This window comes from Saimiri boliviensis, chromosome 7, assembly GCF_048565385.1.
Source record: "Saimiri boliviensis isolate mSaiBol1 chromosome 7, mSaiBol1.pri, whole genome shotgun sequence".
Taxonomy (NCBI): Eukaryota; Metazoa; Chordata; class Mammalia; order Primates; family Cebidae; genus Saimiri; species Saimiri boliviensis.
Window position 1 is genome coordinate 71,390,888 of NC_133455.1, and position 27,653 is coordinate 71,418,540.

General features: G+C 43.3%; 1 protein-coding gene and 2 pseudogenes across 2 annotated transcripts in view; 1 reads left to right on the forward strand and 2 right to left on the reverse strand.

Moving 5' to 3' along the window:
• HSD17B6 (hydroxysteroid 17-beta dehydrogenase 6) overlaps nucleotides 1–23,019 on the forward strand; it is a 37,101-nt gene extending 14,082 nt beyond the window's left edge. For both annotated transcript variants that reach the window (XM_003926450.4, XM_010337207.3), the window contains 4 exons: nucleotides 7,782–8,113; nucleotides 11,067–11,325; nucleotides 20,069–20,232; nucleotides 22,336–23,019. In XM_003926450.4, the coding sequence (XP_003926499.2) occupies nucleotides 7,782–8,113; nucleotides 11,067–11,325; nucleotides 20,069–20,232; nucleotides 22,336–22,553 (973 nt within the window). In that variant the 3' untranslated portion in view covers nucleotides 22,554–23,019. The remainder of the gene's footprint in view (nucleotides 1–7,781; nucleotides 8,114–11,066; nucleotides 11,326–20,068; nucleotides 20,233–22,335) is intronic.
• Nucleotides 16,824–17,969, reverse strand: LOC120365053 (melanoma inhibitory activity protein 2-like; annotated as a pseudogene).
• On the reverse strand, nucleotides 18,084–18,649 carry LOC141585132 (putative cTAGE family member 3; annotated as a pseudogene).
• Nucleotides 23,020–27,653: the final 4,634 nt, after the last annotated feature.

Consider the following 27,653-nt stretch of genomic DNA (forward strand, 5'->3'; position numbering starts at 1 on the left):
TAATATGGTGAAACCCTGCCTCTACTAAAAAATACAAAAATTAGCCTGACATGGTGCTGTGTGCCTGTAGTCCCAGCTACTCAGGTGACTTTGGTAGGAGGATTGCTGGAGTGCAGGAGGTGAAGGTTGCAGTGAACCAAGATCACGCCACTGCACTCCAGCCTGGTGACAGAGTGAGACTCCATGTCAAAACAAACAAACGAACAAACACCAAAAAAAACCCTTTTTATCCCTTCTTTTTATTATTTATTAATTTTTCCAAACAGGGTCTTGCTCTGTTGCCCAGGATAGAGTACAGTAGTGCAATCACAGCTCATTGGAACCTCAACATCCCAGGCTCAAGTAATTCCCCTCCACGTCAGCCTTCGGAGTAGCTGGGACTACAGGCACACCCCACAATGCCTGCTTAACTTTTGTAATTTTTATAGAGATGGGATTTCGCCATGTTGCCAAGGCTGGTCTCGAACTCCTCAAGCAATCCGCCTGCCTTGGCCTTCCAAAGTATTGGCATTACCAGTGTGAGCCACTGGGTCCAGCCTCATGATTCTATGATTCTACACCATCCACAAAATCAGAGTTGGGGCAGGGAAGCTCGTGCAGAGAGGTTGTCGGAAAGAAAGAAAAGGAAAGGTAGTTAGGGAATCATTTAGAGTAGTCTTGTTGGTATCACCATTTATTAGTGCTCTGTACTTTCCATGTTCCAGGTCTTTGCTCTCATTTTTCTCTTAGCCTGAAATGCCTTTGTTCAGATACCCTGTCAGATACCACCTGTCCTCCAAGGGTCAGCAAATCATACTTCCTTCATTTTTTTTTTTTTTTTTTTTTTTTGAGACAGAGTCTTCTGTCATCAGGCGCCAGGCTGGAGTACAGTGGTGCGATCTCAGCTCACTGCAACCTCTGCCTCCCAGGTTCAAGCAATTCTCCTGCCTCAGCCTTCTGAGTAGCTGGGACTACAGGCACGTGCCACCACACCCAGTTAATTTTTGTATTTTTTAGTAGAGATGGGTTTCACTATGTTGGCCGGGATGGTCTCGATCCCTTGACCTCGTGATCTGCCCGCCTTGGCCTCCCAAAGTGCTGGGATTACAGATGTGAGCCATCGCGCCTGGCCCATATTTCCTTCATTTTAAAGCTCTTTGGTTTCAATGGAACATAGGCAGTATGAGAAAGAGGAGGGGGAGAAAAGGTCAATATCCAGTTATGGAGGGCCTTGTACAACTAAGGTTTTAGATTTAGATTTTCAGTAGGTTGAATATTATTCAGGGAGTGACGTCGGCAGAGCTGTGCTTTAAGGGAAATTAACCAGACAGCCCTATGTGGATGGGAGGGGAAGTGAGAGTGACACAGTGGGGTTAGTGAGAAAGCTTCTGTGATAAGCCAATCAAGACACACTGGGGAGTCCTTGCATTTAGGGTATAGAAGGGAGAGGAAGAGCTGGGGGGGAGAAGGGGAAGGGACACTGTGTGTGACAACTGCAGAATGGGAATAGAGCATCTCAGAACTGAAAGGAGGAGCGTGTTCTTCAAATTGAGTAGTCAGAAGGATTAAACCATGGCTTCTGGCTGTGAGAGACAGGAGCCGAGGGACAGGCCACCGCCTGACCGTGAAAAGTCTTCCAGGGAAAGGCAGTGTAGTGTAGTGGTTAGATGCAAGGCTTCTGCAGGTGCACACTCTGGATTTGATCCTGTCTCTGCTATTCACTCTGTTTCACCTTGGAAAAGTCACTTAATTTTTGCCTTAATCTGTGCTTCAGTTTCCTCGTGTGAAAAATGGGCATAATAATTGCATATACCCTCTAGTGTGTGTGTGTGTGTGTGTGTATGTGTGTGTGTGTATGTGTGTGTGTGTGTATGTGTGTGTGTGTGTGTGGTTTCAAACAGTGCCTGGCATGGAAAGTTCTCTGTAACTGTTCACTGTTATTATTATGTGTACAAGCTGGACAATTTTGACTTTATTCTATGGGTGACAGGGAGTTACAGACAGAATCCCGTGAGGGCATGGCATGATCTGAAAGAATCTCCTTTTTCACCAAAGGCCGGGTTAGAATCTAAGAATCAGAAAAAAATGGCCAGGCGCGGTGGCTCAAGCCTGTAATCCCAGCACTTTGGGAGGCCGAGGCGGGTGGATCACGAGGTCAAGATATCGAGACCATCCTGGTCAACGTGGTGAAACCCCGTCTCTACTAAAAATACAAAAAATTAGCTGGGCATGGTGGCGCGTGCCTGTAGTCCCAGCTACTCAGGAGGCTGAGGCAGGAGAATTGCCTGAACCCAGGAGGCGGAGGTTGCGGTGAGCCGAGATCGCGCCATTGCACTCCAGCCTGGGTAACAAGAGCGACACTCTGTCTCAAAAAAAAAAAAAAAAAAAAAAAAAAAGAATCAGAAAAAAATCGTAAGAAAAAGGAAAGTGCTAAGTATCACAGTGAAGTCTGAGGAGAAGAGAGAGGAAGCCTTGGGAATTGTCTGCTAATAGGGCCTTGGTGAGCTGTGAGAGAGTTTCCAGAGGGTGATGGGAATAGAAGGTGAAGTGCAAGAAGCTTGTGGGTGGTAAGAAAATAGAGGGCCTGTGCTTGCTCTTTGAATATTTTGGCCATATGGGGAAGAGAGAGAATGGTTATTAAAGGGGTGGCAGGTTAGGATGGTCTTAGGGAGGAAGAAAGAAGAAAGAGGATAGAGAACAATATAGAAACATTTAGAGCAGAGGTACCCTCAGTGGGTCCTGGAACCCCCTGCGATGACAGGCAAAATGTTGTGGGTATGAATTAGAGTGTCCAGGTTGAGCTTTATCTGGATTTTGGCAGGGAAGCAACATGTGTGCTCATCTGTGGAAGGAGAGCTAGTTAAACATGGGGCTGGGAAAATTTGAAGGTTGGTAAAGATTTGGAACAGGTGTTGTTGGGAAATAATAAGGGAGGAGTCAAATGGAGGCAAACAGGTTTGCCTTGTATCAGGGAGGGCCCAGCTGAGACAGGCTAGCATTGATTTGTTGTATAAATGGTTAGTTTGTTTTATGCTCTTTCTCTAGCACCACTTGGCAGCTGGCATCTAGAGAATATAGGCTTTGGAGTGGTAGTGAAGCATCCCTAAAATAGCCAACTATGAGACCTATGCTGAATAAGGAGGTGAATGAAACTGTGAGAGGATTGCAGTAATAGAGGCTAAGGAAAAGGAAGGCAGAGAAGAAAGAGACCAGTAGTGGAGAGATAGTGGAGAGGGGAAGAGGCCCAAAGATAGGATGGGCTGTGCAGAGAGGGCAGTTTCAGCTTTTCAGGATTTTTTTTTTTTTTTCTGAGGCAAAGTTTTACTCTCTCACTTAGGCTGGAGTGCAGTGGCATGATCTTGGCTCACTGCAACCTCCATCTCCCAGATTCAAGTAATTTTTGTGCCTAAGCCTCCCAAGTAGCTGGGGCTACAGGCACTGACACCACACCTAGCTAATTTTTGTATTTTTTTGTAGAGATGGGGCTTAGTCATGTTGTCCACGCTGATCTTGAACTCCTGACTTCAGGTGATCTGCCTGCCTCAGCTTCCTCAAGTGCTGGGATTACATGTGTGAGCCACCATGCCTGGCCTAGATTTTCAAGATCTTTGTGGGAGAGTAGTAGCTTCAAGCAATGATGAAGCCCAGGATGGGGCAGGCCTGAAATAAACAGTGGAAGTTCTTAACCTATGCATGTATGATTATGAAGGTTTTTTATAGACACAACCTCAAAACTCATTAAAGAAAATTAGCCAGACAGCACAGTGTAGATGAGAAAGGACGAGGCTGACAATATGGTGTAAGAAAGCTGAATTCTCTTTTACCATAGCAGGAAGTTAATTGAGAATGTCAAAAATTGATCAAGAAATAGCAGCTTGAGAACTGTGTATAAATAATCTGAGTCAAAGACAAAAACGTAAAGTAACTGCACAGTTTTTGCAGATGAATGGTTGGTTTGTAAAAGCAAGCAGGCCACTTTGAGTTTGATATTTGAAATATTCGAGGCACATTCAGGTTTGGCCTAGGGTTTGGGATCCTGCCAGGTGTATCTCTTCTGCAGGTCTTCTTGCTGCTAGGCCTGCAATGGCTGAATAGTAAGCCCAGGGAGGCTGTGAGGGCCAAGCTTCTCCCTAACAGGGGAAGTAGGTTTTCATCTTTGGCAACAGAAAATTGCCTTTTAGTCAATAAACAGACAGGATGAAGCTCTCTCTGTTACTGTAGTGCACCGGGAATGCCAACTGGGCAGAACAGAGGCAGCTAGCCAGAGAACACAGAGCTCTCAGATTGCAGAGAGGCAGAGGGCTTCAGAGAAGGAAGGGGCGGGGGAGAGAGGGGAAACGGAGAGAAAGAAGATGGAGTGGGAGGGAGGAGCAATAGATGCCTCTCTCCACTGCTTTCTCCTCCTCACTGTCTCCTTCCATTTTACTCGCCTATCCCTAAGTTGCCCTCTCGCTACTGCCTTCTCTCCTCTCCTTCCCAGACCAGGCTTTTGAAAGAGTCTCCACTTGGCTCCACTCACTGCCCTCCAATTCAGGCAGCAGTCCACTGAAGATTGGCATCTGTGCCCTTCACTCTCTGAGTCTTCCGGTTAAGAGCACCAGCAGCCTCCTCATACTCAGCAGACCTCCCGGTTGCATTGCTGATCCTTATTAAGCCCCTCTTCTCTTAGCTTCATCAGCTTTCTTTTTCCTACTTCTCTGGCTCATTCTCCCTGCTTTTTTTCACTCTGTTTTTTTCTCAGGATATTTTCATTTGGCATTACTTAATTTATCTAACATTTACTAAGTACTGCTATGTGCCATTCACAGGGCACCAGGGGCAGACTAATATGTAACCTGGGCTCTCAAGGGCCTTATAGTCTAAAAATGGGGAAAAGCAGTGCAATGAAGTACAGCAGGCACTGCGATAAACCTAGGCCACAATAGGGACACCAAGGAGGCTACTGTCAATTCTATTAGACCATGGGGCAGGTTAAGAGAGGGCAGGAAAGTCTCTTGCCTGGACCATTCTCATCCCCTCTGCCTAATATTGCATGTAATCTCCCAGTGCTCACACTATGAAACAATGTGGTAGCCGTGGAGGTGCACTGCTTAGATTGCTCAAGAGAATCTGCTGTGAGGAGCAAGGTTGACTTCCAGCTTACAGTTGCTGTACCCTCTGATCTGCCGTGGTATTTGTACTGAGGCACGCTCCTCTTGGGCACTGTTCAGCCAATGACCAGCAGGATGGCAGTACTGGAGCTGGGTCAGTCCTGCCCAATGTGGGACTTCTCAAGTGGCAGTCTTTGCTGAAGGACTCCCCATGGACCTGGCTGAGACTTTCTTGGGGCTCTCCTTCAGTTTAAATATCTTCCTACCTACTCCTCCTGTTCCCGTCTCCTTTCAGAGGTGTCAGATCTGCATTACCACCTATTCCTGTGCCCTCCCACTTTGTCCTCTGAGGGTGTTTCTCCCAGAATTTCTTGCATGTCTAATTTTGTCTTGGCATCTGAATTGAAACACAGGATTAACGATGGGACCTGTCTTGTAGGGGTCTTGTGAGAATTCAAAAAGTTAATATATGTAACACCTTAGAACAGAGCCTGATACACAGCAAGTGCTTAGAAAGGGTTAGCTTTTTTTTCTGAGACAGAGTCTCGCTCTGTTGCCTAGGTTGGAGTGCCGTGGCTCGCTCTTGGCTCACTGCAACCTCCACCTCCTGGGTTCAAGCAATTCTCCTGGCTTAGCCTCCCGAGTAGCTGGGACTACAGGCATGCACCACCATGCCAAGCTCATTTTTGTATTTGTATTTTTTTTTTTTTTTGAGACGGAGTTTCACTCTTGTTACCCAGGCTGGAGTGCAATGGCGCAATCTCGGCTCACTGCAACCTCCGCCTCCTGGGTTCAGGCAATTCTCCTGCCTCAGCCTCCTGAGTAGCTGGGATTACAGGCACGCGCCACCATGCCCAGCTAATTTTTTGTATTTTTAGTAGAGACGGGGTTTCACCATGTTGACCAGGATGGTCTCGATCTCTCGACCTCGTGATCCACCCACCTCGGCCTCCCAAAGTGCTGGGATTACAGGCTTGAGCCACCGCGCCCGGCCGGATAGTATCTTTATAGGTGTGTGAAAGTGGACTAATATTCCTGTAGATCTCAACTTACATTTTTTTCTCTCTAGGAAGCTTCTCAGACCTCTCTAGAATGCCTTAGAAGCCTCTCCTGAGTGTTCCAGCAGCCTCCTGTTTTTACTTCTGTTATAATGCATTGTTGTTAGTCTTCATAAAACTGTGAATTCAATGAAGAATGGACTATATATTGTTCACTGTTGTGTATCAGTGCCTAACACTGTGTCTAACTCAAGTAGATGTTGAATTAATGTTTGCTGAATGAAATTGATGATTAGGCTGAGTCTTAAAAGATGAACATTATGGCTGGCTCATGCCTGTAATCCCAGCACTTTGAGAGGCCAAGGTGGGTGGATCACCTGAGGTCAGAAGTTCAAGACCAGCCTGGCCAACATGGCGAAACCTTGTCTCTACTAAAAGTACAAAATTAGCCAGGCGTGGTGGCATATACTTGTAATCCCAGTTACTCAGGAGGCTGAGGCAGGAGAATCACTCGAACCTGTGAGGTGGAGGTTGCAGTGAGCTGAGATTGTGCCATTACACTCCAGCCTGGGCAAAAAGAGTGAAACTCTGTCTCAAAAAGGAAAAAAAAGATGAGTGTTATTTACCAAGTAGATGAGGGCTGCTGCTTTCAAGTAGAAAGAATTGTGTGCAGAGGCATAAAAAGCCTGTGCTTTGCAGGGGACTGAAAGTTGTTTGTTATGGCTAAAGAGTAGGATGCAGGAGAGAAGCCTAAGCCAGTAGCCAGAGTGCTGGGGCATTCATGTCAAACTAAGGAGTTTGAATTGCATAGACTCACCTCATGCAGGCATTGTGGTATAGGCCTTATGATGCTAGTGGGCCCACACCCATCTTTGAGCTCTACCTATATTGTTATGAATTATGTTAGTTCTGCCAACATGTACGGATTACCAAAAAGTGGTGGATTTTTATCCAGAATTTCATATAGAAACATAGGCATCTGTGAACACTCATTTCAACAATGCTTCTGATTAGTCTAGATTTACAAACTGCTTTGGCCGAAATATCTCACCCAAACTATTGGATCTCCTAATGGATCTCCCTGCCTTCACCACACCCATTTCATCTATCCTCCACTGCCACTGTGAGACAGATCTTTCTAAAACTTAATCTGGCTACCTGACTCTACAGTTTAATGTCTTTTAGTAGCATATTCTGTCCATAGGATAACATTCAGATTCCATAGTGTGGCTTATAAGGCCCTTCAAGATTTGGCCCTTTGCCACTTCATCTCCAGTCTCTTCCTCTGCATGTTCTGCACTGCACAGCAGAATTGCTTATAGGTCTCAAGAAGTTTTGTGCTGCTCATGACTCTCATCATGTACACGTTGTTACTGCCTGGAATGTGGTCATCCTTGTCCACTTTTTGAACTTACCTATCCTGTAGGAAGTAGTACCAAAATCATTGCTTCTGTGATAGGCCATCGGTCATCTTCCTTTGTAGACTGCGTGTATACTTCTGTTATGGCACCTTTCACACTGCGTTGGATTTGTTTGGTTACCTCGCGAACTTCCCTCTCTAGCCTGTGGCTCCTTGAGGGTAGGACCAAGTGTTAGTCAAAAAAGAGTCCCTACCACCTATTGCAATACCTGGCACATGGTGAATACTAAATAGATATATTGGTTAAAGAAAAAGGAAGGAATAAAATGAAAGATGTTTTCTTTTTATTAAAAGAGAAGGACGCACCCTCACCATGTGGCTCTACCTGGTGGCCTTCGTGGGCCTGTACTACCTTCTGCGCTGGTACCGGGAGAGGCAGGTGGTGAGTGACCTGAGAGACAAATTTGTCTTTATCACCGGCTGTGACTCCGGCTTTGGGAACCTGCTGGCCAGACAGCTGGATGCACGAGGCTTGAGAGTGCTGGCTGCGTGTCTGACGGAGAAAGGAGCCGAGCAGCTGAGGCGCCAGACATCTGACAGGCTGGAGACGGTGACTCTGGATATTACCAAGACAGAAAGCATCGCTGCAGCTACCCAGTGGGTAAAGGAGCATGTAGGGGACAGAGGTATGAAATATTTTCTCCTTTCATGTACTTAGGCATGAAGATGCTAAGGATATAGATACAGTTGTTCCTTGGTGTCTCTTGGGGATTGGTTCAAGGACTGCTTGTGGATACTAAAATCTGAGGATGCTCAAATCCCTTATATGAAATAGTGTAGTTACAATCTAGGCACATCCTTTAAGGTAATGGATACTTTAAATCATCCCTGGGTTACATAAAATACTAAATACTATGTAAATGATACATAAATAATAGTTATACTGTATTGTTTAGGGCAGCCATCCCCAGCCTTTTTGGTACCAGGGACCAGTTTTGTGGAAGACAGTTTTTCCATGGACAGTGGGTGGGGATGGTTTCGGGATGATTCAAGTTCATTACATTTATTGTGCACTTCATTTATATTATTACTTTTTTTTTTTGAGACGGAGTTTCGCTCTTGTTACCCAGGCTGGAGTGCAATGGCACGATCTCGGCTCGCCGCAACCTCTACCTCCTGGGTTCAGGCAATTCTCCTGTCTCAGCCTCCTGAGTAGCTGGGATTACAGTCACGAGCTACCATGCCCGGCTAATTTTTTGTATTTTTAGTAGAGATGGGGTTTCACCACGTTGACCAGGATGGTCTCGATCTCTTGACCTCGTGATCCACCCGCCTCGGCCTCCCAAAGTGCTGGGATGACAGGCTTGAGCCACTGTGCCCGGCTTTCAGTTCTGTTTTTTGTCTCTCCAATATGTAACGTTTGCTTAAATTTATTCTCTTTTTATCTTTTTCTTTTCTCATTGTTCCTTCTTGAATTTTCCATCTAAAATTTCTTTCTTTGTTACTGAATATATATCTAAGAATATAGAATTTAGAATTTAGAAGGTGCTGGGACAAAATCTTTCCTTTTAAAAAACATTTCTTGGCCAGGCATGGTGGCTCACGTCTACAATCCTAGCACTTTGAGAGGCTGAGGTGGGCAGATCACCTGAGGTCAGTTCAAGACCAGCCTGGCCAACATCGTGAAAGCCTAATTCTACTAAAATACAAAAATTAGCCGGGCATGATGGTAGGTGCCTGTAATCCCAGCTACTTGGGAGGCTGAGACAGGAGAATCACTTGAACCCGGGAGACGGTGGTGGCAGTGAGCCGAGGTCATGCCAGTGCACTCCAACCTGGGTGGCTGAGCGAAGAAAAGAAATTTCTTAAAATGTCTTTATTTACCCTCATTTTTGAAAGCTGTTTTTGCGGATAGGCTATTCTATGCTCACAATTACTTTTTCTTGGTACATTGAAGACACCATTGCAGTCGTCTGTCTCTTGTTGTTTGTGTCTTCATGAGTCAGTTGTTAGCCTATTCGTTTTTCCTTTGAAAATAATCTGTCTTAGGCCGGGCGTGGTGGCTCAAGCTTGTAATCCCAGCACTTTGGGAGGCCGAGGCGGGTGGATCACGAGGTCGAGAGATTGAGACCATCCCGGTCAACATGGTGAAACCCCGTCTCTACTAAAAATACGAAAAATTAGCTGGGCATGGTGGCGCGTGCCTGTAATCCCAGCTACTCAGGAGGCTGAGGCAGGAGAATTGCCTGAGCCCAGGAGGCGGAGGTTGCGGTGAGCCGAGATCGCGCCATTGCGCTCCAGCCTGGGTAACAAGTGTGAAACTCCGTCTCAAAAAAAAAAAAAAAAAAAAAAAAAAAAGAAAATTTTCTTTCTGGGTATTTTTTTTTTTTTTTTTGAGACAGGGTTTCGCTCTTGTTACCCAGGCTGGAGCGCAATGGCGCGATCTCGGCTCACCGCAACCTCCGCCTCCTGGGCTCAGGCAATTCTCCTGCCTCAGCCTCCTGAGTAGCTGGGATTACAGGCACGCGCCACCATGCCCAGCTAATTTTTCGTATTTTTAGTAGAGACGGGGTTTCACCATGTTGACCGGGATGGTCTCGATCTCTCGACCTCGTGATCCACCCGCCTCGGCCTCCCAAAGTGCTGGGATTACAAGCTTGAGCCACCACGCCCGGCTATACCTTTCTGGGTATTTAAGGATATTCTCTTTCTTTGATTTTTATGTTGGTGTATCTAGGTATGGATTTCTCTGTCTATACTGCTTGGGATTTTTTTGGGGGGGTGGCTTCTTGAATCTGTGCATTATCAGTTCTGGAAAATTCTTAGCCATCATTACTTCAAATATTGACTTTATTCCATTTGCCTCCCTTATTTTTGGATCTGATTAGACATATGTTACATGTTTTTACTTTGGTCTTGCCTCCCTTTTCTTTCATGTTTTTCAGCTCTTTGTATATTTATGCCATAGTCTATATATTTTTCTTTACTGTCTTCCGGTTTGGTACTTTCATTCGTCCACTATGTCTATCTGCTATTAAACTGGTCTACCAAATTTTAAAATTTCAATAGTTGCATCTTTTATTTTGAGAAGTTTTATTTGGTTCTTTCTCAAATCTGCGTGATCAATTATTTATTTATTGATTGAGACAAAGTTTCACTTTTTTGCCCAGACTGGAGTGCAGTGGCTCGACCTCGGCTCACTGCAACCTCCGCCTTCCAGCTAGAAGCAATTCTCCTGCCTCAGCCTCCCAAGTAGCTGGGATTATAGGCGCCTGCCACCACACCTGGCTAATTTTTGTACTTTTAATAGAGACAGAGTTTCACCATGTTGTCCAGGCTGGTCTTGAATTCCTGACCTTGTGATCCACCTGCTTCAGCCTCCCAAAGTACTGGGATTACAGGCGTGAGCCACTGTGCCCTGCCCTTGCTTGATCAATTTTATAGTATTTTTATTAATATTTTCAATTTTTTTATTTTAAAATTATATTTAGCAAACTTATATGTCATATAATTTGGGCTGCAAACTCTCATGGGGGTAGTTAGTGGTTATGATTCCTCAAGAGTGATTCTTTCCCCACCTAAGTTCAAAGTAGAATATTTTTGCCTGAAACCAAACTCTTGATATGACTTTTGTTTTAGGACTCTGGGGACTGGTGAACAATGCAGGCATTATTAAATCAGTTTCCTTATGTGAGTGGCTGAGTATTGATGACTCTACGGATATCCTCAAAGTGAACCTCATTGGTGTGATCCACGTGACGTTGAGCATGCTCCCCTTGGTGAGGAGAGCACGGGGAAGGATTGTCAATGTCTCCAGCATTCTGGGAAGAATTGCTTCCTTTGCAGGAGTCTACTGTGTCTCCAAGTTTGGAGTGGAAGCCTTTTCAGATATTCTGAGGTAACTCTCTTAAGTTAAAACAAGAACAACTATTGAGCACTGAAATATGTCTTAGGCATTGTGCTAGTTGCTTTCACCTAGGCTTATCTTATTGTATCAGTCCTCAAATCTTGATACATAGATATTATTACTAGTCTATTTTATGTATAAAACAGGCTCAGATTTACATATCTTTCCCAAATTCACCTGTCATAGCCAGAATTTGGCAGAACTGTGTTTTGACCTCAGGTCTTTGTCTTCTACCACTATGTCACACTTTAATTCTCAAGATTTATTTTTTATTTTTGAGACAGGGTCTCACTCTGTTGCCCAGGCTGTGTAATCATGCAGTTGTGTAATCATGGTTCATTGCAGCCTCAACCTCCTGGGCTCAAACGATCCTCCACCTCAGCCTGCCTGGTAGCTGGGACCATGGGTGCATGCCACCATACCCAGCAAATTTTTTGTACTTTGTGGAGATGGAGTCTCATTATGTTGCCCAGGCTAGTTTCAGACTCCTGGGCTAAAGTGATCTTCGTGCCTCAGCCTCCAAAAGTGCTGGGATTACAGGCATGAGCCACCGTGCCTGGCTAGGCCTATTGGTTCAGTTTCATGTCCTTCCACTAACTGCTTTATTCTTTTTGTAGTACCCACCCTCCTGTATATATGTGTGTGTATCATATATGTGTGTGTATATGTGTGTATTTATTTACTTTCTGAGACAGAGTCTTGCTCTGTCACCCAGGCTGGAGTGCAGTGATGTGATCTTGGCTCACCACAACCTCTGCCTCCCAGGTTCAAGCGATTCTTGTGCCTCAGCCTCCCAAGTAGCTGGGACCACAGGCGTGTGCCACCACACCTGGCTAATTTTTGTATTTTTAGCAGAGATGGGGTTTCACCATGCTGGCCAGGCTGGTCTCAAACTCCTGACCTCATGTAATCTGCCCAGCTTGGCCTCCCAAAGTACTGGGATTACAGGTGTGAGCCACTGTGCCTGGCTTATTTATTTATTTATTTTGAGATGGAGTCTCACACTGTCACCCAGGCTGGAGTGCAGTGGTGCAATCTTGGCTCACTGCAACCTCTGCCTCCTGGGTTCAAGCTATTCTCCTACCTCAGCCTCCTGAGTAGCTGGGATTACAGGCATGTGCCACCATGCCCAGCTAATTTTTGTATTTTTAGTAGAGATGGGGTTTCACTATATTGGCCAGGCTGGTTTCAAACTCCTGACCTCATGATCTGCCCGCCTCGGCCTCCCAAAGTGCTGGGATTACAGGCATGAGCCACCGTGCCCAGCCTATTTATTTATTTTTAAGAGACAGAGTCTCACTATAGTGCCTGGGCTAGAGTACAGTGGCTATTCACAGGCATGATCATAGCTTACTATAACCTTGAACTCTTGGACTCAAGCTGTCCTCCTGCCTTAGCCTCCTGAGTAGCTAGGACTACAATCCTGCACCACTGCACACAGTCTATTTTCCTTATATTATACTTCTTGAGAGAGAATTCTATTGGCTGAGTTCATTTTTTTGTGTGTGCCAGGTGACACCACACTGTGTGACATTTTTGTACATGATTATGGGTAAGGCACTGCTGTAAGTACTTTCCATTCATTAAATCATTTAACTTTCATAGCAACCCCATGAAGAAGGCATTATTTTTATTCTTATTGTACATATTCTTATTGTACATCTGAGGAAACTGAGGCACAGAGGTTTAGTAATTTGTCCATAGCTATATTGGTAATCACAGGCAGAGCCATTGTTCAGCCTTATGAGGGGCTCTCCTTCTATCAAGTCCCCTTCCTGGTCCAATCAGCTGTGGACATGAGGCTGTAGTAACACGGTTCAAAATATTGCTGCCCACACTCCTCTTTAGCAGGGGCTGACTTTTGGACAGTTTCACTTGGAAATGGGCTGTGAATATTAAAGGCAGCATGTATTGATTTTCTATGACTGCTGTAATAAATTATCATAGGTAGTTTATGGTTATAGTGTTTTAAAACAACACTTTTTTTTTTTTTTTTGGTAATCAGTTCGTAATCAGTATCACTGGGCCAAAAATGTTGACAGGGCCACATTCCTTCTGAAATCGCTATGGGAGAATCCATTTCTTGCCTCTTCCAGCTTCAGGTCACTGCCAGCATTCTTTGGCTGCAGCTACATCATTCCAGTCTCTGCCTCCACGGTCACATTGCCTTTTCCTCTTCTGTCAGTCATCAGATCCACTTCCGCTTCTCTTACAAGGATCTTTGTGATTGCATTTAGGGCCCATGCAGATAATCTAGGATAACCCCCTATAGCAAGAGCCTTAACTTAATCACACCTGCAAAGTCTTTGCTACATAAGGTAACATTTACAGGAATTAGGACCTGATCTCTTTGCGAGCCATTGTTTAGCCTTCCACATACCATGACTGGTATATAAGTGTTATAATGTGAGTGTTATATGCCTAGGGAGAAAACAGAGAAATAGCCAAGAGATTACATGAGTTGTTACCATGTGGTAGGCACCTCACCTGGCTTCCCACCTATCTGATGTTCTGGGTACTGCCACAGGACTGCTGCTTACTGATTTACCACCACCGAGGGCTGGTCTCTCAGACTTCTTGACTCATTCCCAGACTAAGGTCAAAGATATATCCTTCCAACATTCAAAACACTATGTAATTCCTTTAGAAAATTCAACTTCACCCTAGCAGTGCCTCAGGATAAAAAGGGAAAAGAAGTTTTGTTCTACATTTGCATTGGAGTGTTAAAGGAGAATGGAGATGAAAGGTGGTAGGAATCACAGTGAGAAAACTCTAAGGAGAATTGAAATTTAAAGGAGGAGAGTCACCTTTGGCTGAAAGCCCTTCTCTCGTCTCCATTACATACGGGCACCTGGAGACACTTTTTGAAGCTTTAACATGGAAGGTTTTATAAAGGTTTTGGTTTCGTAAGTGAGGCTTTTCCCTTAGAACAGTGAGTGATTCTTAAACTCTAGCATGCCTCAGAGTCACCTGGAAGGCTTGTTAAAACACATTATTGGCCGGGCGTGGTGGCTCAAGCCTGTAATCCCAGCACTTTGGGAGGCCGAGGTGGGTGGATCACGAGGTCAAGAGATTGAGACCATCCTGGTCAACATGGTAAAACCCCGTCTCTACTAAAAATACAAAAAAAAAATTAGCTGGGCATGGTGGCACGTGCCTGTAATCCCAGCTACTCAGGAGGCTGAGGCAGGAGAATTGCCTGAACCCAGGAGGCGGAGGTTGCGGTGAGCCGAGGTCATGCCGTTGCACTCCAGCCTGGGTAACAAGAGCGAAACTCCTCCTCAAAAACAAACAAACAAACAAACAAACAAACAAACAAAACACACACACACATTATTGAGTCTCACCCCTAGCATTTCTTATTTAGTAAGTCTAGTCTGGGGCCCAATACATTGCGTTTCTAAAAAGTTCCCAGATGCTGATGATACCATTGATCCAGGGTCCACACTTTGAGAACCACTGCTTAGAGGTCATAAGGCTTTGTGGTCTGCCTACTTATGGACCATTATTTCAAATGTTTCTCCTTACTGTCAGCTTGAGCTTCATGTTCTCCAGCAAGGCTGCCTGAACCTATAGTTTAGGGAACACTCCTCATCATTGTCCCTAGATCCCCTAGAGTATACCTCTGCCATGGTGCACAATGCCATCTTACTTCACTCGATGTAGGCAGCACTTAGTAGTACTTAGCCCATAGTCAGCCCTTGATAAGTATTTTTGAAACTGTTTGTTGAACTAACTTGAATATCCTGGAATTTGTCATTCTAATGCTCACATCATGTTTCATGAGTGATCTCGTAGTCTGAACACACTGTAATTTTCCACAGGCCCATGCTTTTGCATGTGCAATTCCCATTGCCTGGTTTGTTATTCTTCCCTTTTCTTTACTTGGAAATTTTCCTTTTATCCTTTAACATCATGGTCCCCAACCTTTTTGGCACCAGGGACCTGTTTTGTGGAAGACAGTTTTTTCATGGTCCAGGGTGGGGGTGGTGGGAAGAAAGAGATGGTTTCGGAATGAAACTGTTTCACCTCAGGATTCTTGCAGGGAGTATGCAACTTAGATCCCTCACGTGCACAGTTCACAATAGCATTCATGCCCCTATGAGACTCTAATGTCTGACTCACCTGACAGGAGGTGGAGCTCAGGCAGTAATGCTGGCTCGGCCCACTGCTCACCTCCTGCTGTATAGCCCAGTCCCTAACAGGCTGTGGATGTACCGGTCCATACCCCAGGGTTGGGGATCCCTGCTTTAAGACTCAACTGAAATGTAGGCTGGGCCTGGTGGCTCATACCTGTAATCCCAGCACTTTGGGAGGCTGAGGTGGGTGGATCACGTGAGATCAGGAGTTTGAGACCAGCCTGACCAACATGGAGAAACCCTGTCTCTACTAAAAATACAAAATTAGATGGGCGTGGTGGTGCATGCCTGTAATCTCAGCTACTCGGGAGGCTGAGGCAGGAGAATCGCTTGAACCTGGGAGGCGGAGGTTGCAGTGAGTTGAGATGGCGCCATTGCACTCTAGCCTGGGCAACAAGAGTGAAACTCCATCTAAAAAAAAAAAAAAAGACTCAACTGAAATATTTTTCTCCTCACTGAAGCCTTCCCTGACTCCCTCAGAAAATCTGTCTGTACCTTCCTTTCTACTTTCATAGCCCCTTGAATGCCTCTCCTTCATAATTCTTCTGAGTTGCGTTGTAATTATTTGCCTACTTTGTTGGACTCACCCAATGTTAGACTCACCTTTCTGAGATGAGGAACTGAGTCGTAATCTTCTGAGATTGTGTATGTGAGACAGTTAGCATAGTGCCAGTCATAATAAATGTTAATTTTATTTATTGTCATTTGTATCCTTCATGCCTGCAGAGTCTAGCACGTGGTAGGTACTTAATAACTCCTTATTAAATGAGTGATTCTAGAATTGAATGGTTATGATAGTTGGTATAATCATTTCCTAGTTGTTGGATCCAGAGATGTTTATATATATATTTTTTTCCTCTCCATTTCTTTATCCTTTAAAATATTCAGTAAAGGTATTTTTAATAGAAAAACTATTTGATTTTATCATTATCAATACCAAACAAGTCTTTAAATCAACTAAAATTTATTTAATTAAGCATAAAGTTACTTTCACATTTGTCTACAATCACAGTAAATACAGTTCTTGGCATAAAGACACAGACACAGCCTTTAGAATTTAAAGCCTCCTCACCTGCAAGATTACGTATCTTAAACCCCCACTATTGTTTATATAATAATGGATTAGTTAATCAAATTAAAATAATTATACTATCTATAATAAAATAAAATGGAAATAATTTGCTCATAAGATTCATATTTAAATCATCTTTATTTATAAAATACTATCCTGAGAATTATAATTCCATTAAACTTCAATTTGAGCAAAAGTGTAATCACTTAAGTAACAGCAGTTACTTAAACTGCAAATGAGATCAGTCAAAATTACTTTTGAAGAGGGCAAAAATATTGTCAGGTTTCTTGCTGTGGTTCTGAATGATCAATAGCAGGCTCATTTGAAGGTGGAATCAACCCTGAAGGGAACTCACTTCTATCTTCAGGATGTAGGGGTGGGAGGAAAAAATCCAGGTCTTGGGGGGAAAGTAAGGAGGAAAATCCCTCGGTGGATAGACGTTTCTCATTGCAAATGGAGCATGTGGTGGACCTGGGAAATCTCTTGGTGGAAAATAATCTCGAGAAGCTCCAAGCATGGTTCCTGGAAGAGGTGGGGGGGAAGGAGGTCCTCTTCTCATGAACGGGCCCCTTGCATCCACTGGAAACAATGAACCTCTGAATGGAGCAAGAGGTGGAGGAACAAAGCCGGGCCAGTTGCTCCATCTTCAGCCGGGAGAGATGAATCAGGCGCATTGAAATTACCAAGATCATCTTTGGTATCATTTCTCCTGGATTCCATTTTGGAAGGTATTGACCATCCATTTTATCCAAAGCCATATCAAAACTTCTGAGTTCTATTGGTCCAGACAGTCTACCAGAATTAGAATAAAATCTGGCTTGCCTTTGTGGAGGAAGAGCTGAATCAGGATATGATTGTCCTGGTGGAGGAAACATCATCCTATGGTCCTGTTCCCTTGGAGGTGACACGGATCCAGTGTTTGAAGGAGCCTTATGAGAATCGGTTAACATATCAAAGCTTGAGTCTCCTCTTTCATTGGTAATCTTAAGGTCCAGAGGATTCCCTGGGCCTCTTGAGCCTCTTCCTCCTCCCCCTAGAAGCAAAGGTGAGAGTCTGAGTGGACCCTCCAACAGAGTTGGATGAGAGAGAAAAGCTCTCGTTTCAGATGAAGCCTGACCCAATGGTGAAGGACCATATGGGGAATGCTCTCTGCCAAATGGTATATTTGGAACATCAAGTGCATAAAGATCTTTTTCTAAAAGTTCAAATTTAAACCCTGTTTCAGTTAATTTTTGTCTTTTGTGAGCATTTTCTTTCCTTAAGTCATTGAGGTTTCTTTCAGCAGTCTGAGCTGCCAACCCAATTACCATGTGCTTTTTTCTCATGGGAAACAATCTGCCCTTGATAAGAATGGATAGTTCTCTCCAATTCTTCTTCAAGATCTTTGGCTTGCTTTCTATAGGTCTCCAGCTCTTCAGTGGCATGGCTGATCTTTTTGTCTACTTTAGAAAATTTCTCTTCTTTCTCTAACTGGTAATTTTCCTCTATTCTTAATTTCCTGTGGGGTTTCATTTCATTTTCTTGATATAATTCAGTCATTACTTTAAATTTCTGTTGAAGATTCTGATTCTCACTTTCAAAATGTGTGTTTTCTGACTGCAAAGATGCTTGTTCAGTCTAAAGATTTTTAATATGCTCTCTAAGCTCTTCCTTTGTTTTACCAACTTCAGATAACTGAATATAATTTGGTTCCTTTCTCCTTCTAAGGTTTTTAAAGAAGCATTTAACTTAGCAGCATGAATCAGTTTCTTTAAAGCTCCTTTTAGAGGATTATCTAAGTAAGCCCCATTTTCCAATTCATTGTTCATTTCTAACTCCAAGTTATCATCATCCGTTCTGTCTTCTCCAAGCATAGCAGCCCAATCTTTCATCTTTAGCAAGTGTTCAGGGTCTTGATGTGATTTTATCATTTAGAACTTGTTCTGCGTGTACTTTGGAGTCTTCAAACGTTATTTTCTGTTTATTAAGTTCACTCATTTACTTTTTGCACACTTCAGCTTCTTGCAAAAGCTGTTTCTGGTTTTTCTGAAGTTGAGAATTTTCATTCAAAGCATCTTTTATGCTATCTTCAGTCGTTCTTCATTTGAAATATCTTGAAGATCATTTTGGCTTCAGCTACTTGTGATTTGAGGGATTCTGACTCATCTTCTAGAGACTGTATCCTTTTTGAAATATCCACCATCAATTCACCTTGTTCAGAATGTTTATATTTTTCTTCTTTTAACTCTTTTTCTGGACAGAGTATTTTATCCTCAAGTTCCACATTGAACCTGTTCAGCTTTCCACAGGTTGCCTCCAAACTTTGTGCCTCTGTTGCCTCCTTCTCAAAGCTGGCATTCTTTAAAGATGACTCCACTTCATGGCCTTCATACTCTTTTTGAACAAGGCTAAAATTTTCAATTAGTTTACATTTTTTTTCCAACTAGTCCAGAAAGCATTACAGCAAGCTTTTTTTTCTCTTTCCACATAAAGCTCACTCCTAACCAGTCTAAAACTTCTCCACACACACACACAAAAGGGAACAGCAAAAAATCCAGAAAGAGCTGCATCTATCACCAATTCCCATGGAAAACCGTAAGGATTAGAATCTGGTCTCACACCATCAGGCACTGCTACCACAATCCTGTGGCAGGACCAGCCCCAGCTACCTCCATAGCACCAGGGCTGCTCCGGTGGTCAGGCAGTAACGTCGGGCCGCAATAAGCACCAGAGAAAGCGCACCCCAATCCGAACCCGGAACTGGAACGGACCCCTGCGGAGCCGGCTGCAGAGGGGTGCGGGCACCCACCGGCCTCACAGGCCCACGCTGCCCTCCCCGGCCTCCTTGACACCCTGAGGCAGCGCAGGTCCGAGGCCGACCTGCACAAGCCTGCGAGGCACCCTGTCCTTGCCACCGCACCCCTCGGTTTGGTTTCCGCCAGGTACCTGCGGGGAGGTGGGGAGGCACCGCAAGCTTCCCCTTCTTCTTCGCTGGAGCTTGGCAGAAGTGTCAAGTCGTTTGCCGTTAAAGGGGCCGGCTCTCTACCTAGCGAAGCCACTCAGCCCTGGTAGTAGAGAGGCTTGGGACTGCAGGACGGGATTTGGCCTCATACTCTGCGCTGTCCTGTGAGCCGCACAGCCCCAAGGACCAGGGCTGTGTCCCGAGGTGCCCGTGGCGGCGCGAGGCTTCTCCTAGAGGCGCATCGGGGCAACTCCTGGGTGCGACTGCGGCGTGCCCACTCGATCCCGGGGCCGGCACCAGGCCCCGCCTTGACACGCAGGGCTTTCCTTGAGCATCCCGGGTAGAGCCTGCTGTCTGCGCCTGGCAGAAACCCTGATGGCGGCGGCTTACCCCGGGAGCCCTCGCCGGCCCAGCCAGCTGCAGCCATTATTCCGGTCAGAAAAATGCCCTGCGGGCTCTGCCAACCATGTGCAGACTTTTCCAGTAAATGTATTCTTATAATCTTTTTTGTTTTGCTTTTCCTTCTTGAGAGCATTGAAATGGTGGTGGTTTTTAATCATAACTTGTGGGGTCTTATTTCAGGCGTGAGCTTCGACATTTTGGGGTGAAGATCAGCATAGTTGAACCTGGCTACTTCAGAACGGGAATGACAAACCTGACACAGTCCTTAGAGGGAGTGAAGCAAAACTGGGAGAAAGCCCCCAAGCATATTAAGGAGACTTATGGACAGCAGTATTTTGATGCCTGTAAGCTTTTGTCTTTTGGTAGGGATAATGGGTACCCTGTATTAGTCCATTCTCACGCTGCTATGAAGAAATATGAGACTGGGTAATTTATAAAGAAAAGAGGGTTAATTGACTCACAGTTCTGCATGGCTGGGGAGGCCTCAGGGAACTTACAATCATGGCAGAAGACACCTCTTCACAGGTTAGCAGGAGAGGGAATGAATGCAAGCAGAAAGCCCCTTATAAAACAACCAAATCTTGTGAGAACTCACTATTACAAGAACAGCATAGGGGAACCATCCCCATGATTCAGTACCTTCCACCAGGTCCCTCCTGAGACACATGGGGACTGTGGGATTATAATTCAAGGTGAGATTTGGGTGGGGACACAAACCCAAACTCTATCAGTACCCTTGCATGAGAAGGGGAAAATAGGGTTGGTGGACAATGATTGGCAGATCCTCTTAGAACAAAGCTTCCTAAATAAAGCCTTCCCAGAACAGAAGGAGATCAGAAAGGTCCCAGCACCCTCATGATGGACTTAGTCTGATGGCTGTCATGGTTGAGGAAGGGGACATATAGACGGCCTGGGGCCAGGGTCTTTCCTGCCCTGTCCTCTATGGGCCTGGCCACTTGAGCACTAGGAGGTATTACATACTTAGAGGGCATGGAACCTTTGGGTCTTGAGAGGGGGCACCCCTTGGTATCATGGCAGGGCTGGTGTGAGATGTCTGCTCAACTAAAGTGCAGTCTTCATCATTGTTTACCCTTTTGATAACAAAGGGCTTTGTCCACAAACTGTGTGTCTTAATGTGACAGGAGAAAGCGTGTAGGTGGGAAGAGGTAAGTCAGTGAGGACAAGTCTTTGCAGGGCCCTATGGGCCATTCCCAGAGACTATACTTCTCATGTTCAGGTGATAGGAGTCTCGTAGGGGTAGGACTGGTCAATTTCCTGTAAGAATATTATTCTGGAGACCTGGAGGAGGAGGTGGCAGCAGCGGTGAAAAATGGGAATGACTTCTAATAGGCACAGAGTTTCTTTTTGGGATGCTGATTATATAACTCTGAATATACTAAAAATTATTGATCTGTACACTTTAAATGCTGAATTTTATGATATATGAATTATATCTCAAGAATGTTAAAAAGTTTTCAGTTGAAAATGTAGATTTCCATATCTGTGTTGTTCTAAATATATTTAAAAATCTTCTAGTAACAGAACTGAGTCTTTTTTTTTTTTTTTGAGGGAGTCTCACTCTGTTACCCAGACTGGCATGCAGTGGCACGATCTTGGCTCACTGCAACCTCTGCTTCCCAGGTTCAATCAATTCTCCTGTCTCAGCCTCCTGAGTAATTGGGTGAACAGGCATGCACCACCATGCCTAATTTTTGTATTTTTAGTAGACATGGGGTTTCACCATGTTGGCCATGCTGGCTTCAAACTCCTGACCTTGAGTGATCCACCTGCGTTGGCTTCTCGAAGTGCTGGGATTACAGGCATGAGCCACTGTACCCAGCTCTCAGAATTGAGTTTTAAGGCCAGGCATGGTGCCTCACGCCTATAATTCCAGCACTTTGGGAGGCTGAGATGAGAGGATCGCTTGAGCCCAGGAATTCAAGACCAGCCTGGGCAGCATATCGAGACCTTGTGTCTACAAAAAATAAACAAAATTAGCTGGGCATGGTGATGCATACCTGTAGTCCCAGCTATGTGGGAAGCTGAGGCGTGAGGATCACTTGAGTCTGGGAGGTGGAGGTTGCTGTGAGCTGAGATTGCACCACTGTACTCCAACCTGGGTGACAGAGCAAGATCCTGTCTCAAAAAAAAAAAAAAAAAGAAAGAAAAGAAAAAGAAAAAATCCCAAAAACAACCAAACAAGAAAAAATTGAGTTTTAAAATTTAATTAAAATTAAATAAAATCCAAAATTTAGTTTTCATGCTGGTGCACTAGCTATTGTTTAAGTGCACAATAGCTATATGTGGCTAGTGGCTATCATATTGGGAAACATGTTCTAGATCATTCTATCTTGTAGAAATTAGATGTGGTTAGACTTCTGTGACTGCATGATCTTAAAAATATAAGGAACAAGATTGTTGACCACTATTTCTTTTTTTGTATACAGTTTACAACATCATCAAGGAAGGGCTGTTGACGTGTAGCACAAACCTGAACCTGGTCACTGACTGCATGGAACATGCTCTGACATCAGTGCATCCGCGAACTCGATATTCAGCTGGCTGGGATGCGAAATTTTTTTTCATTCCTCTATCTTACTTACCTACATCATTGGCAGACTACATTTTGACTAGATCTTGGCCCAAACCAGCACAGGCAGTCTAAAGAAAACTGGCTTGGTGCTTCATGAAATGAAGACAAAAATCTGAAATTAGTTGTTAGTGTTTCAGTAATCCTGATTTAGAACCTAGGCTTTTTGTAACAGTGTGCTTTCTTGCCTAAATTCATTTATCTGGCATCATCGGAGGACTAAATTGTTTATATTTCAGATATCCAAAGTTTATCATTTCTTTAGGTGATGAATCTTTACTACATTAACCCTTTTTTGCTGAGACTATTTCCAAAGTGAATTATTTATTCTTGCCTTATTAAACAGAGTAGATGGAAAACAATTTAACCTATTTTGATGTCATTTCTTTATGTATATGAATAATCGTTTTATGCTGTAATAATCTATCGTGAAGAGATTACTAAGGAATTTGTTGGTATGTTTGTCCTTACTTGAAGTGGGTCTGTATTAAAAAAGTAAATATTTACTTTTAATAAATATTTGATTTTTCTTTCTCTTCGATTTTTGCCAGCAGTCTATTTCCCCCAATGTGTTTATTCCTTTTGTAAAAAGAAATTATTTTTAAAAATTTAAATCAAAATAATGTATACATATATAGCTAAAAATTCAATTAATATTCAAAGGCTTAAAATGAAAAAGAGCAATCCCTTGCCCTTATCCTCATCCTTCACTGCTGCTCATCAGAGCCAAATGGCCTCAACTTTTAGCTATTTCTTCTGATATTTATCTCTGGACTTCTACACAATATGCTGTTACTTTTTATTAATTTTAGCTATTCTCTATTGACTTTCTGTTATGGTAAATGCAAATTTAGCTTTTTAAAAAAACATCACTTTCCTCCCTATTTCCTTTCTCCTCATAGTTTGAATATAATTTTATCATATTTCTGGTTAAATTTTATATAGTTAAGTATGTGACAATTATTAACTATTTAATCAAGTATTTTTCTTTTATAGTAACTTTTTTTGTTTTTCTTGGAGTTAATTATTGCCTTGCTTTTTTGCCTGAAAGGTTTTTATTTACCCTAACTTTTTTTTGGTTGTTCTTTTCAGCTCTGTCACTACCAGTAGTGTTCTGTAAATAATTAAATAGATTATAGACTTATCTGTCTGTTTCGATCTCCTCCCCCCTCTCCCTGGAGATCTCCTTCTCACAGCTTTCTCCTCCAGTTTCTGTGTTGTGCTGGTTGTTCTCTGGTTCTGCTACTCAATTATTTTTTGAGGACTTCCCTACACATCTTTCCTGCAGTCTGAAATCCTGTTTCCTGGAGCATGTGCTTCTCCCTTATTTTGACAGAACTAATTCTTACTAGCCAAGTCTTTGCATGTTTTTTTTTTTTTTTTTTTGACTCTGTCGCCAGGCTAGAGTACAGTGGCGCAATCTCGACCCATCACAACCTCTGCCTCCTGGGTTCAAGCAATTCTCCTGTCTCAGGCTCCCGAGTAGCTGGGACTACGGCACATGCCACCAGGCCTGGCTAATTTTTTGTATTTTTAGTAGAGATGGGGTTTCACTGTATTAGCCAGGATGGTCTCTATCTCCTGATCTCATGATCCGCCTGCCTCGGCCTCCCAAAGACAGATGTGAGCCACCGTGCCTGGCCTGCCTTTGCATGTTTGAAAAGGTCTCTGTTGGCTGGGCATTTTGGCTCATGCCTGTAATCCCAGCACTTTGGGAGGCTGAGGTGGGTGGATTACCTGAGGTAAAACCCCCATGGTAAAACCCCATCTCTACTAAAAACACAAAAATTAGCTGGGCTTGGTGGCATATACCTGTAATCCCAGCTACTCTGGAGGCTGGGGCAGGAAGATCTCTTCAACCTGGGAGGCAGATGTTGCAGTGAGCCGAGATTGCAGTGACAGAGCGAGACTCCATTTCAAAGAAAAAGAAAAAGAAAAAGAAAAAGAAAAGGTCTCTGTTCTTATTGTTCTTATAATAGATTGGCTGAGTATGGACTTCTAGGGTTGAAAATCATTTTCTTTCAGGATTTTAAAGACATTGCTTCACTTTCTTGTCTCCATTAAGAACCTTAATGACATTTTGATTCTTGTTCCTTTGTGTGTGAGCCATTTTTGTCCCTATTCTATGGAAGGTTTTAGACTCCCTATTTAGAAAATAAGTACCTAAATGTTTATTTTATTTGGACTCTTTATCTTTTATTGCAGGTGTTCTAAAACTTCACAAAGATGGACATATGGGTAGATCTATTCAGTTATTATGCAGGGTACTTAGTCCAAGTCATGATGTAGGAGAGAGATTGGAGAATTGCTGAAATGATGGCAAGAAGGTTGAGAGATGATTGAGTTTGGTGCATAAGTGGGAGAACTGGCTTTAAATAGTAGCATGACTTAAGTTTGTTTTAAGTTTGTTAAGAGTTTGTTTTCTTAGGCCAGGTGCGGTCTAAGAGACCAACCTGGCCATCATGGCAAACTCTGTCGCTACTAAAAATACAAAAATTAGCCAGGCATGGTAGTGTGCACCTGCAGTCCCAGCTACTCAGGAGGCTGAGATATGAGAATCACTCGAACCTGAGACACAGAGCTTGGAGTGAGCCGAGATCATGCCACTGCACTCCAGCCTGGGCAACAGAGTGAGACCTTGTCTCAAAAAAAAAAAAAAAAAAAAAAAAAAAAAGGATTTGTTAAGTAGTCACTGGTACTGCTTCAATAACTCATCTATGTTAGGGTTAAAGTCTATGTGCATTTCTGGTCTTTTCTTCCAGCTTGTCACTTCAAGGTTGTAAGATGATTGCTGCAGATCCAGACATCACTTAAGATTTCAAGTGAACCATATAGGTCAACCTAAATAATAAACAGAGGGAAGCTCTCTAAAAGAAAAAGACATTTATTTGGGAATAGAGCATTGCAATGTGAATATATGTGTCATAGTAAACTATGTGCATATTCAGAGAGGTAAAGGAAGACAAAGGTTTTTAAAGAAAAGAGGTGGATTGCACGATCGTTTTAAAATAATTATATTTGGCCACAAAGATCAATAACAAGGATGACATTAGTCCTAGGTTGGAAAGGCGGTTCTGGGGCATATGTTCTTGCAGTGTTTTTTATGGAAGTTTTTGATGGATTCTGTGCAAGGATATTATTTTTCCAGAGCCTTTTTTTTTTTTTTTTTTTTTTTTGAGACGGAGTTTCGCTCTTGTTACCCAGGCTGGAGTGCAATGGCGCGATCTCGGCTCACCGCAACCTCCGCCTCCTGGGTTCAGGCAATTCTCCTGTCTCAGCCTCCTGAGTAGCTGGGATTACAGGCATGTGCCACCATGCCCAGCTAATTTTTTTGTATTTTTAGTAGAGACAGGGTTTCACCATGTTGACCGGGATGGTCTCGATCTCTCGACCTCGTGATCCACCCGCCTCGGCCTCCCAAAGTGCTGGGATTACAGGCTTGAGCCACCGTGCCCGGCCCAGAGTCTTTTTGTTATGAGGCACACAAGGATAAGAATCTTCTCTTCATGGCCCTCCCTGGCTCTATTTGTCAGGGCTCTTCTTTTTTTAAACATTTGTGACTCCATTTTGATTCTGGCAACTTTCACACAAAATAAAATGATAGTATAAGGGAGAAGGGTGGTGATGTCTGCATCTGTTCTCTTCTATGAGGAGGACAAAAGATTTCTCAGAAATTCCCACAGCAGACTTTCCCCTTTATGGGTGACCCCTATATGGGTTACTTTTGAGGGCGAAAGTAGGCACTTTTTTTTTTTTTTTTGAGTCAGAGTCTTGCTTTGTCATCCAGGCTGGAGTACAGTGGCACAATCTCAGCTCACTGCAACCTCCACCTTCTGGGTTCAAGTGATTCTCATGCCTCAGCCTCCTGAGTAGCTAGGATCACAGGCATGTACCACCATGCCCAGCTAATTTTTATATTTTTAGTAGAGACAGGATTTCACCATGTTGACCAGGCTGGTCTCAAACTCCTGACCTCAACTGATCCATCTACCTCAGCCTCCCAAAGTGCTGGGATTACAGGTGTAAGCCAGTGCACCTGGCCAGGAGGCACTATTAATCATTTACACAAAACCCTGATTTTATCTTTACACATTATATGAATGTATCAAATTATCTCATGTATCCCCAAAATAAGCACATCTACACATCAGTGTATCAACACAAAAAGTTAAAAAAAAAATCTTCACAGGAAAACAAATATAAATGAGTACTGTCCTAGGTAAATTGAGACATCTGGTCACCCCCCCCCTTTGATGTAATACTATTATTTAATCTTTAGATCTTATATAAATTCTGCCCATTGTTCAAAAAAAAAATTTTTTTTTTTTTTTGAAAGAGAGAAAGAGAAAGGGGGAGAGTCTTGCTCTATTGCCCAGGCTGGAATGCCTTCTAAAAATAGGTATTAAAAACGTCTTTTATGCCGATAATTGTGCTTAACAGCGGAGACAGGAAGGAATAAGGGAAGAAAATAACAAACAGCCAACCAATATTTCATTTAAATCTGTGAAATGCTATGCAAATGCTGAAGAGTGATTTACTTCCAATTATGCGGTCACTTTCAAAATAGGTGCAATATGATACTGAGAAAAATGTATGTTCTGTGGACCTGGGTTGAAGAATTCTATAAATATTCACTGAGTTTACTTGTTCCAGGTCTGAGTTCAAATCATAGATGTCCCTGTTAATTTTCTATCTCGCTGAATCGTTGAATACTAACAATGTGGTGTCAAAGTCTCCCGCTGTTATTGTGCGGGAGTCCAAGTCTGTTTATAAGTCATTAAGAACTTGTCTTATGTATCTGGGTGTTCCTATATTGGGTGCATATATATTTATGATTATTGACTCCTGTTGTTGCATTGATCCTTTTACCATTATGTAATGTCCTTCTTTGTTTCTTTTAGTCTTTGTTACTATTAAAGTCTATTTTGTCAGAGACGAAAGTTACAACTCCTGTTTTCTTTCTTTCTTTCTTTTTTTTTGCTCTGCATTTGATTGGTAAGTCTTCCACCAACCCTTTGTTTTGAGTCTTTGTGTGTCCTTGCTTATGAGATGGATCTAGATACAGCGAACCTATGAGTTTTGACTTTTTATTCAATTTGCCTGTGTCTTTGATTGGGGCATTTAATCCATTTAAGTTTAGGATTAATATTGATATTTGTGAGTTTAATATTGTCA